We start from the raw sequence: 12,628 nt of genomic DNA on the forward strand, positions 1-12,628 counted from the left end.
ATTAGCTCATTAACATAAATTAGCAACAATCTGAAGTTTTATTTTATTCATGTTTTATTTTTTCATTTTAAACATTTTTATGTTCCATCAAACTCAATTCATTTGGAAATAGTTATGCTATAGTTTTTCATTATATTATTGGCATAGTAAAATTACAATGATATTGTTTATTGCAGTTATCTCTGGAACAACATATATAGTATATGTAGAACATCAGTACAGGCAGCGTGTCTTTTGGCACTATTACATCTACAACAGTTTCTTCTTTGTTTTTTGTTCTTTGTATTCATGGAACATATAATAAATAAATAAATAAAGAATTTCATTGTAGATTTTAGATCCTTTCTGTTGATCATTTATCTTAATATTGTTAATTAGTTTTAATACCGTATGAAGAACAATAATTGCCAGATTTAAGTACAGAAAATATCTGGCAGTTTGTATGAAGGCAATGATATTAATGTGCAAATTATGAAAAAACATTTGAATTAAGTCATTTCAGTGCATCACTACTTTTCAGTGCATTCAGTGTTTTATTATTATACAGTACAGTAACACATTAATCACCTCTATAGGTCACACTGTGATAGATGGTGACGAGATCTCATATTTGTTATTTTTTCTTCCCCAGAATGATGAAATCGATCATTCCATGTTTACCTTCGATGTCTTCTACGCTCTCACTCAGAAAATCTGCCCACGCACGGATATTGAGGAACTCTTCAAAAAGATGTATGTCTTAAAACAGAGCACTTGTGCTGATTTGTGAAGAATCCTTTCCTGCTCTGTGATGCTTTACAGTGATGTTACACATTTATCAGATTTATTTTAAGATTCAGCTTGTTGTGTTGATGCTTGCGAGGTTGAATTCTGATTGCAGATCTCTTTATTGATCTCTTTATTTAGCATTAAACGGCTATGCTAACTCCCTTAAAGGAACCTAACCTGCTTCAACTGTTCAACATTAACCTTTAATGTTTCGACTAACATTTAAAAAGAGAAGAGGTTGAAGAACATGTTAGCACTCAGTACAAGGAGATGCTTTGTAATGTCTAATCCGCTCTTCATTCTTTAGCATTAATTATTTTTGTGCGTTTTAATGTAACAGATTTCTTCTAATTAATTTCTTTGCAGCAATGGGGACAAAACTGATTATTTAACAGTAGACCAGTTAGTCAGCTTTCTGAATGAAGTAAGCTCTTTATCATTCATTAACTTCTCTGTGTGACTGCTTACCCAGCTTCCCCTGCGCCTGCATGCCCTGCGCCTTCATTACCTCCCAGCCAATCCCGTTGTCCTGTCTTCTTATGTAACCATGGCTACCGCTAGGGCCGTGCTGGCCCATTGTTCCAGATGCTGCCCGGCTCCTCCTGTGTTGTGTGAATGTGTGTTTGCTTACGCCGGGGCCGTGTGCGCATGTGCTTCTGCGTGTTCGTGTCACTGCACATGCACTAGTCCTTTTACCCCTGAGTGTGGCTGAAATGAGTTACCCTACATACAGGTCACTGGCAGTGTGTGTGTGTGTGTGTCGACTTTGCTCCGTGTCTCTGAGCAGCTCCAGCTCACTCTCCTGCTTCCCCTCCGTCAGTTCACTGTGTGTGTTAAAGCTGTAGTTTGGACAGAAATCCCATTCACACACTTTTCCCTCAACCCAAATGCAGCCGGTCAGCCACGACGTGTTCAGTGTCCCAAGTTTGCTTCTTTAGTTTTGCTCAGCAGCTCTGATGCTAATGTAACTAATGTGTAATGATTAGCAATCTGTAAGCCTGCATACTTGCCTCAAACCATTCTGACACTATAAAACACACAGGGATCTACACAAATGGACCAAAGTTCAAACCACACTCATATTTTTAATATGAATGTACAATTAATATTTTTTATGTAGCAAATAAAATATTGTGTACAATAATTTAGATCTCTGCCACATCAGTGGGATAACCAATAATATTAAATAGTCCTAAAATAATAAGTCTATAATAATAATATTACTGTAATATAATGTATTTAGTAAACCATTATTAATGATGTATATGAACATAAATTTAAGTGCATGTTTCCTGCTCCCTTACTTAAAATTTTAGTTTCAGGGTATCAGGGTTTAAGCAGACTTGCATTATATATTTTAAAGTTCGTTTAGAATAAAAAAAAATCCTGGTGTGTCAAATTTGATCCAAAATAAAAGTTATATAAGCAAGTAGTGTCATTGCAGTACCAAAATTATTACTTTTAATACAATTCCTGTCTAAATAACTCAATACCGATACTGAAATGATACCACAGCAAAAACCCAAAAAGTCAGACATTAATAAAAAAATAATGGATCAAACATTAAAACTAAAAAATGTGTTTTTATTAATATGAAAAGAAAAAAAATATGAACAGTGTGCTTATGTATATTCTTATATCAACATCAACATAATACGTGTATGGAATTTCTTTGATAGTTAATGTTATATGTGAGTTGTCTGAGTGGAGAGCCTATCTCCAAATCTCCCAATAATCTCCCAAGACATTGTTCTGAGTTTTGATTCACTCAATCGCTGAAAAGAAAAGAAAACCCGAAAATAAGGCATTTAAAAGCTGGAAGACATTTAAATGTTAAAATCTGCTGATATTTTGTGAATTATCGTGTAATCTGTGTGGTGTTTGGATGCTTTGAGGAACTTACGCGATGGGTTAGGTGTAGAGTCGACTCATTGAGTGAATCACTTCACGAGTCAAGTGCAAATTCAAATCAGTGATTTGATGATACAGAGCTCACCTCAAGACACTGGATTATAATTTAGAAGGAGTGATTTGTGCCGAAAACTTAGAAATAAGCAGTAAATGAGTCACAGAATGGTAGCTTGAAAGAAACTTTGAAGGTACACTTATTATTATTATTATTATTATTATTATTATGATTAATGAGTTAATGAGTGTTTAATACTATATTAGTATTAGTGTTTTATACAATAAATTAATCACTGATCCTCACTGAAGATTTCGTGTTGTTTTGTGTCAGGGTGTTGTTTTGTCTCAATTTTCTTTAAAATTGAAAAGGTCATACAAACTATTTGGATTCATATGATTAGAAATGAGGAATTCCTGGCATCTATTTGATGCATCAGTCATTAACATGGTCTGAGGCAAATCTGTGATGATATATTAAATAGTATCCACCATGCTAACTCCTTTAAACTCATTTTACTTGTTAGTTCTGGTTCACAATTAGCAAGGAGTAAAAAACTTTGGGCACCAAACATGTCTTATGGGCTAAATAAATTGTTCTTAAAATGTTTCTTTAAATTATGGCTGGAAGTGTTGGGTTTGCTTTCTCCTGTCAATCACCACCCAGCTAGCTGTGTCTGTGTGCACTGGCAAGTCCACCTGGCCTGGCATTTTGGTTTAGAAAACAGCTAACCAATGCAGCTCTTCACTTACTGTAGCTGTAGAATATTTATGCAGTTCATGCTGTACCTTCATAAGGTGATAGATGTGCTTAATGATACGTGAAGGCAGGTGATGATGATGTTCTGTCTTTTAGTTCATGCTTGAGAGAGCCACACTAATAAGAGTATGCTGTGTGTGTGTGTGTGTGTGTGTGTGTATATAGAATCAGCGGGATCCCCGGCTGAATGAGATCCTTTTTCCTTTCTACGACCCCAAACGAGTCATGCAGATCATCGAGAAGTACGAGAGAGATGAGGACCTGAAGAAAAAAGGTGAAATCTTTCAGAAAAGCTGCATGAAGCCTTTTCTATAAAGGAATGCTTCATCACACTCACTCAACTTTTCACTTACCTTAATCATAGCCTCCTAGTGAAGGCATGTTTACTGTCTGAAGGGTAATATGGCAAACAGGTAACAGAAGTCTCTACAAGCAAATTTCAGGTTTTCTTCAGACATAGAAGCAAATGCTTTGGCCAATAAACTATTTAGGATAAGATGGGGACATTTATTTTACTTATATTATAATTAAATGTTGCTTTAATTGGCCTAAATGAAATTAATTTAGTTTTTAGGTTAAAAGGAAAATGTGGCCTTACATTTATGATGATTTACACACATTCTCAGTGACTGGGATCCGTGATGATATGCTGCCATCTTGTGGCTGAACTCCAGTAATGCAAACTCTTAAAAGGGAACTCCATCAAAATTTCAAGTAGTATAGTGTATTTCATCAGTCATTCATGAATGATTTATTTCCAAAATAAAGTTAATCAGAAGTCCAATGCCTTGTTCTAGAGCAGGGTTTCCCAAACAAAGTCTATACTTAATTTAAAACCAAATACAGCACAACCGTCAACTTTGTTGTTTTTGGTTCATGTGCACATAAAGCCTACTATGTACTAACTACTGTATTTATTGTGTTTGGATGTATGCTTGTATTTCTCTGTTCTGTCAGTCATTGGCTGCTTAACTTGTGGAGGATATTTGGGTTTGGGTTGAAGACCACTGTGGTAAAGAAATGGGCTAAAATTGTTTACAGTGGTGGCAGTAATAGGAACCTGATGTCTAAGTTGTTTATTGACTATAAAGGCTACACCACAGACAGATAAATTTCAGGAGATATTTACACTTATGCTCTCTGATGCTTAGGACATTTTTGTTTGTTTTACAGTAAGGTAATTCCCTGATTTTAAAAATGCATTCATGTATAGAACGGTTAAGTTTTTCTGTAATATTTGCTTTAGGTTGTATTCAGTACAAAACTATGACTATTGAGTGCCTTAATTTCAAACTTCAGTTTACCAACTTAATGGCTTTGTTTACTTATGGACAATTGAATTATGGTGATCAGTGAGGCTCTACTTCAAAGCACGTATAAGGAGTTACCAGTGAGCACATGTTTAGTTAATATCTGAAACTTCAGTGTCACTGATCATTTCTTGCTTTTTACTCAGTGTTGTAACTCAAGAACAACGGAGTTACTTTGCATTGTGTTATTGTAGTTACCATTTAGTAATCCCTAGGGTTAATAAAGTCAGGCAGCATTTGTTTTATAGAGCTAGTAATGTAAAGGCAATGTAGGTAATAAATATAAACAGATACTTTTTCTTTAAAAATCAATGCTTGTATTAGATCAGTTTAATACAGAGTATTTATTATTTTGTGTATGTATGAGTGTGAGTTATGGGTGGGTAATATGGATCAAAACTAATATTGCAATTTATATTTGGTTAATGGTGATATTCAACATAAATTTCAATATTTTTCATCCCATAAGAAGACAGTTCTAAGATAAAGCTAAGCTAAGTCCCAAATTTTATATATAATTTTTTATTAATATTCAGCTGTAAATAAGCATGAAATATATTCTAGAGAGGAAAGATCAATCAGCTATGTATTTAAAGCCCCACTAGGTAGGATTGAGTTTTGGTGCTGGTGGGCTCCCCCTACAGTTGCAGAGTGTAATAAATGTATACAGCACTGTCGTAACAAAAAACAGCGTGACACCACGAAACAAGCACAGCATGAGAAAATATTAAAACAAAAGCACAGTATCAGTATAAGCTTTTACAAGACCCAGACTAAAATGAATATTTCAGTTTGGGGCAATTTACTGCAAGCTAAGCTTACAAACAGCCATATTTTACACTTAACATGATATATTTACACATTTAACCCGATCGCTAATGCTAATCGCAAATGCTAATCGCTGCTAGCTTCCGCCTGCTAGCCTACAGCTTTAGCGGTTAAAACAAACACTTTAACTCAACTTATACCTCACATATTTACACTCTGGTTGTTTTAATAACCTTTTAACTCACTTATTAACATTTTAAGCTTCTCACAAAACAGAAATACCCACTGATTTACCTGTAATCTGTCTTTATCTGGAGCTTCTCTGGTACAGCACAGCCAAACAGCACAGATTCCTTCGAATGAACGAATCTTTTTAGTGAACGGATTTTAATGATTCAGTTCATCTAAAAGAGCTGCTGTGCCCATCACTATTAGTTAGCTTCTGTAAATAATTAAGCCAACTCCAAATAGCGGGTTTTTTGTAGTCCTTGTAGAACTGTTAGAACCACAAACAGGTCAGAAAGCAGGTCGCAGTGCTAGAAAGAGGCGCAGTTCTCGCGAGCGTTGGTCGCGGCGGCCTAGGAAAACTGATACAGAGTCTGGTTTGAGCTCAGAGGAGCTCCGGCACAGACACGAGAGCACCGCTATTCCTCCTATTACACCTCAATGGAGCGCTGCAGTGAGTTTCAAGCTGTAATTTCAATAATCAAGGAAATCCTACCTGGTGTGCCTTTAAGGGGCAAGGTGAAGTTATGCAGAGACAAACTAGGGAAAGAGAAACGCAAACTGTCTGAGATAATTGGAACGCAACATAGTCTATATCGATATAGACTTTCAATATATTTCATGAATCAATATTTTCTTTAAATCTTGATATATTGTTTGTGCACACAGGGCCACAGTAACACTTTAATACTTTCTCATTAATATTATCCTCTGGTGCCTATACTCTTTCAGGCCGCATGTCGAGTGACGGTTTCTGCCGGTACCTGATGTCAGATGAGAATGCACCTGTGTTTCTGGATCGTCTGGACATGTGCCAGGATATGGATCAACCCCTAGCTCACTACTTCATCAGCTCATCACACAACACGTACCTGACCGGCAGACAGTTTGGGGGGAAATCTTCTGTGGAAATGTATCGACAGGTGCTGCTGTCTGGATGCAGGTAAGCCCTGTGCTGTTTTTACAATCTTAAGACTAACCCAAAGAACTGAAGCAGTAAAAGACAGTTTTGTCTACTTGGGTGCCCCTAGTGGCGAGACCGGAAACATGACTACGCTCCTGTTCATTTCAAGTATGCACTTAATACGTCTTATAATCTGCTGCCCCTTATAGTTCAATCATACTGAAGAGACCTATCTGGCACAACAGTCAGTCAGTTTAGACAGTTTGGATATTGACTCTGATGAAGGCTTTCAGTAGAACCACCCTGAGAGAAAGACTGGGCCTGGGGGTTACTGAGGATCTGAGTGTACCTTCATGGTAAATAGCTTGTGTATAAGTGGATGTTTAAGTGTATAAGTGTTGTTTTTGCAGTTGGAATTTACAGTGTTTGGTTTTAAGGCAAAAATTATATACATTATATATTCTAAGAATTTGTGTGTGCGTGTGTGTGTGTACACACATGGATGTGTTCAGGTGTGTGGAGCTGGACTGTTGGGATGGAAAGGGAGAGGACCAGGAGCCCATTATTACCCATGGGAAGGCCATGTGCACAGACATCCTCTTCAAAGTGAGCATACACTACACTGCACTCTCACACTCCACAGCTCACACACACACAACAACTTCTACATCTTACCTTCCTCACAGGACTGTGCACAGTATGAGATATCTGTATTCAAACTCAGAAAGAGAGAAATCACATTCTGCTTAAGTATACAAAGGATAATGAAAAATGGGGTAATTAATCCACTGCTTGTCTTTATATGTTTTTGCAGGATGTAATTCAAGCTATTAAAGAGACAGCTTTCGTTACGTCAGAATATCCTGTTATTCTCTCATTTGAAAACCACTGCAGGTAAGCTCAGCTCAGCAGCTGCAGCCAGAACAAACAAACTTTTCACTTTTTTATCCCGCCATATTTTTATTAATCAAGGCTGGCTGTTTTTGTTGCGCAGTTTTCACATTCTGCAAAGTCTGGCTATTACTGGAAACATTATACAAGCTAAAAGTATGGGTTTAAATTTTTTTTCTTGAGCTGCTTTAATGCCATTCGAAGAACCATTTTGTTCTACTGATCCAATCGTTTCTGTAATAAAAATGTGTGAATGTGAAGAACCTTAAAAAGGCTTATAAATGTACATGTTTGATGTGCATTGACAGTATAATCAAAGTATATGTATGTTTATATAAAAAAACAATATCACACCTATGCTTCTGTTGACAGAATTGGTTCTTCAGGGTGTCATAAGTTACTCATTTTGGGATTTGTCTGTGTAGCGCCATTTTTAAGGAGTATATACTTGCTGTCATGCAAAATCCTTGTATCTCAAAAAGGAACATTTATAGTATAAGAAAACCCCCTCTTACATTTAAGTGGAAGAAATAAAGTAATTTTGAAGTAATTTTGTAGCAAATCTATTGGTCCATTCCCAATAAAACTTTGGGTAACACTTTAAAATAAGGTTACAATAAGGAACAGTACTTATGATTGAATGTATGTACTAATTATTAATTGACACTAGTTAAGACATTATTAATCACTACAAACAATTAATAATGTCTTAATTAGTTTAACTAAATAATTACTAGAGACATAACTGTTACCAAATGTTTCCACAATGTAAATAACGACTGCCAGATTCACATTACATCAAAATACAAAAAACAAAAATGGTCAGCTATGGTATATAGGTCACGTGTTTGTTTTTGATTGAATTCATGTTGCTTTTTTATGCTCATCTTAATAAAACATGTCCTGTTGTTTCAGTAAACCTCAGCAGTATAAGATGGCTAAGTATTGTGAGGACATTTTCGGAGAGCTGTTACTGAAACAGCCACTGGAGGGCTTCCCAGTACGTGATCTTCTGACTCTGCCTTCACACACTGTATTTTTCCAAAACCAGGTTTATATAATAGAACATTTAAAGAATTTTTAATTATGTTACCATGTCAGATTTACACCATTTACACCAGTCTGTCTCGTAAACTCCACCCATTTGTTCTCTGTACAATATAGAAGAATTATACAAGCTGGCTATCAGAAAATAACAAGGTCAGATCAGGTCAGGTCCATGTTAAAATGACTTCTCTTTTTTCTGTGTTTTAGATTGAGCCTGCTCGCCCCCTGCCTTCTCCAAATGACCTGAAAAGGAAAATCCTCATAAAAAACAAACGTTTAAAACCTGAGGTTGAGCAGAGTACGTTCCACCTTTACTTTTAACTTGGACTTTTGATTGTTGAAGCTTATAAAGCTGATCCTTCCGTTCTGATTGCATTAGCAGCTCTGGCTTTTGGCTAAAGCCTCTGGTCATCTGTGCTCTTGGACACATTTGAATCACTCTGATGTGTCGAGTAAAAATACTCCCACGTTCAGTATCCTAGCATATGTGTGTATCAATGTTATTGCTAATAGCAAAAAATTGTTTTTGCTTGTGACTGACCTTGTTGTACTGTGTGTGTCTCTGTGTCTGTGTGTGTGTGTGTGTGTGTGTGTGTGTGAGCAGAGCAACTGGAGTCGTTTAAGAGACACATGGAGGCGGGAGAGATGAGTGTACAGGGAGGAGATGATGAGAATGAAGAAGACATGGAGAACGGTCAGCTACTGCTTCTTTAATTCAGCTGTAGATCTCTCTTAACCACGTAACTGGACTCTATTAGATCACCTTTACACATATTCTTTGTCTTTATGCTCACAATCTTTTATTAACCCTCCTGTTATGTTCCGGGTCAAATTGACCAGTTTTAAAGTTTGAAGATCTAGGATAGAATAGTATAAAACTTTTTCTGCTTGCCTTAATAACTGTAATCAACAAATAATATGAAAGTGGTTCATCTCAAATATTTGCAACCACCCCCTGCAAAAACAAAAACTAAAACAAAATTGCAATGTTATGTTTCGATGTTATGTAAAACTACTGTTTTATATGTTGGTCTTTTAAAAGTATTAAAGTAATGAAACATTAAAAAAGTTGGAACATGTATTTTTTATGAAAAATGAGTGAATTATCCTAATTGAACCACTACCTGTTAGAGGTAAGGAACACCATTGCACTAAATATTGATAAAATAATGGATGTTTTGGGTTTCAGACATCTTTTGGATAGTTTTTTGGACATTTTTTTACAGTGAATAGCCCTGTTTGAGTCATGTTCTAGTTCATATTATGGCAATAATTACTTAATAAAAGACCATCAAAATGTTATGGTGAAACTGGCTCTCATCAGGACCACCCCAGAAAAGAAAGAACAAGAGTTACCTCTGTTGCAAAGGATAAGTTTATCAGAGTTACCAGCCTCAGAAGCCGCAAGTTAACAGCACCACAGATAAGAGCACCTAAATGTTTCACAGAGTATTTTTTTTTTTTTTAAGTTACTACATGATTCCTTATGTGTTCCTTCATAATCTGGATGACTTCAGTATTCATTTACACAATGTAGGAAAAAAAAAATGTGCAGTAATGTTGTTACATTGCTGATGAATGTTACTATTAAATGTTTATTTATCCTTGTTTCTATATTTTAAATAAAATATTGTATATATATATATATCTGTTAGAACTGGCAGAAATGTAAATGTAATATATTGAATATCAGCAATTATCTTTAATTTTCATAATGATCTGTTCCAAATTTTTGGGCCTTGTAAAAATGTTGAATTAAATTAGTTCAACAGAAAATATAAGCTTAAAGGGCAAGTTTGATGAAAAACTCAAAATCTGCAGTAAGCCCAGTTTATACTGCCTTACCTGGAAACTAATTTGCAGAAACATCCCTTTAGAAAGGGATGTTGGGACATTTATTCTGATATGGTTTTACTTCTACCGTTCTAGTGATGTTGTTTTCAATGCCATAGACTGCTGAGTCTTGGTTAATGTTCAGTGTGGGCGCTCTGCTTGTTTAACAGCTGACAGCAAGGAGGTCAACTCAGATATGAAAACCCGCAACACGTCAGAAGAGCCCAGTGAACAAGACACACAAGAAAACAGCGTCAAGAAAGACAAGGTGGGCTGCTTTTCAGTATCCTCAACCTACAGCAGCTCAGTTTAGTTGTGTTCTAATGTCATAATGTGACCTATTTAAATCCTGTCTTTGTTTTTTAACTTTCTCTTAGATTCCTGATGATGAAATCACAGAGATTTCTGAGGCTACAGAAGCAGACGTGACTGATTTGTCAGAGGCTTCGGATCTTGATAACAAAAAGAAGGTGCAGTATTTGGTCCATTTAAGAAATAAGAAAAATGTGTAAAAGACTGAATAGTGAGGCTTGGAGCTAAATATCTGTAATGCTGCTCTGTGACAACATTTGTTGTGAAATGTGCTTTATGAATACATTTTAATTCAAATTGATTTAAATGGATTCACACACACACAAACAGAGTGAGCAGCGAATTATATATTATTGCTATACATACAGCTCTGAAAAAAATTAAGAGACCACTTTAGTTTCTGAATCAGTTTCTATGATTTTGCTATTTATAGGTTTATGTTTGAATAAAATTAACATTGTTGTTTTATTCTATAAACTACAGACATTTCTACAAAAAATGACATTTACAGCATTTATTTGAAGAAAATGACAAAAGACGCAGAGCTTTCAGTCCTCAAATAATGCAAAGAAAACAAGTTCATAAATGTTTAAGTTTAAGAGTTCAGAAATCAATATTTGGTGGAATAACCCTGGTTTTTAATCACAGTTTTCATGCATCTTGGCATGTTCTCCTCCACCAGTCTTACACACTGCTTTTGGATAACTTTATGTCACTCCTGGTGCAAAAATTCAAGCAGTTCAGCTTGGTTTGATGGCTTGTGATCATTCATCTTCCTCTTGATTATATTCCAGAGGCTTACAATTTCATAAAATCAAAGAAACTCATCATTTTGCAGTGGTCTCTTATTTTTTCCAGAATTTTTCCTAGTGGCCTCTTGTTTTGAAGTGACAGTGTGTAAGTTGTGCCACAGACCCATTTTCCATGATTGCTTAGGTAACCGAAGACTGTGTATGTGAAAAAGTACATAAGGACATGTGATGTAACTAGAAAAACTCCTGCCATAATCTACAAGGCCACTGTATTTGGACACACCTTCCGAGATGCCCTATTATAATATTTTTATAGTTTTACCGTATTCTGCACTACTAGCTTATTTATTGTCCACTGTTTACATTCTTACAAATTTGCACTACTAAATCATTATTATATAACTGTGTTATTGCACTTTCTGTATGGCTGACATCAGGTATTTTCTCAGTATGCACAACAACTGGGGTTTATTGTTGTTTACTTTGTTTAACTACACTATGCCTATTACATACACACTAAAAAAGACTCTTATTTTTATACTTGATATAAATAATTAACATAATTGAACACTGGTTGGCTGCTTTATACTACTTCTTGCTATGGTTAAATACATTTTGCTCTGATGTCCTTCTTTAGGGTGGGGATGCACCTGAGGATGCAGATGCTGAGCAACAACTTATTGCCTCATATAAGTATGAAGGAGCCACAACCAACATCCACCCTTACCTCTCTGCCATGGTCAACTACGCCCAGCCAGTCAAGTTCCAGAGCTTTGAAATAGCAGAAGGTACACAGTTTAATATCAATTAATCAAAGGCTTTTCAAAGATTTGAATACTGATTAATTTCAATAATGATTATCCTAAATGCTTTTTCTCTGCTGTTTCCTTTCAGAGAAAAATATCCATCACAACATGTCCTCCTTCAATGAGTCTGTTGGCTTAGGCTACCTGAAAACCAACGCTATTGAGTTTGTAAAGTATCCTTTTGCATTGATGAACAGAAACATATAGAGATACAGTATCATAATATTTCTCATTTCTAATAATGCTATACATCCAATTCGAATGAGCCAATATTGGGGTGGTGGGCTGATGCAAATATCTTTTTTAAATAATTTTCATATAGGTCAATTTCAGTACTGATATCAATA

The 12,628-nt window shown here is 35.6% G+C and overlaps 1 protein-coding gene across 2 annotated transcripts in view; it reads left to right on the forward strand.

The window, feature by feature from the left end:
- Positions 1–12,628, forward strand: part of LOC103022380 (1-phosphatidylinositol 4,5-bisphosphate phosphodiesterase beta-4) — a 129,313-nt gene that overhangs the window by 86,137 nt on the left and 30,548 nt on the right. For both annotated transcript variants that reach the window (XM_007232816.4, XM_007232819.4), the window contains exons 11-23: positions 632–732; positions 1,135–1,192; positions 3,599–3,707; positions 6,469–6,679; positions 7,153–7,246; positions 7,455–7,534; positions 8,447–8,531; positions 8,786–8,876; positions 9,183–9,272; positions 10,582–10,679; positions 10,789–10,881; positions 12,113–12,263; positions 12,370–12,454. In XM_007232816.4, the coding sequence (XP_007232878.3) occupies positions 632–732; positions 1,135–1,192; positions 3,599–3,707; positions 6,469–6,679; positions 7,153–7,246; positions 7,455–7,534; positions 8,447–8,531; positions 8,786–8,876; positions 9,183–9,272; positions 10,582–10,679; positions 10,789–10,881; positions 12,113–12,263; positions 12,370–12,454 (1,346 nt within the window). The remainder of the gene's footprint in view (positions 1–631; positions 733–1,134; positions 1,193–3,598; positions 3,708–6,468; positions 6,680–7,152; positions 7,247–7,454; positions 7,535–8,446; positions 8,532–8,785; positions 8,877–9,182; positions 9,273–10,581; positions 10,680–10,788; positions 10,882–12,112; positions 12,264–12,369; positions 12,455–12,628) is intronic.

The sequence above is a fragment of the Astyanax mexicanus genome, chromosome 1 (genome assembly GCF_023375975.1).
Source record: "Astyanax mexicanus isolate ESR-SI-001 chromosome 1, AstMex3_surface, whole genome shotgun sequence".
Lineage (NCBI taxonomy): Eukaryota > Metazoa > Chordata > Actinopteri > Characiformes > Acestrorhamphidae > Astyanax > Astyanax mexicanus.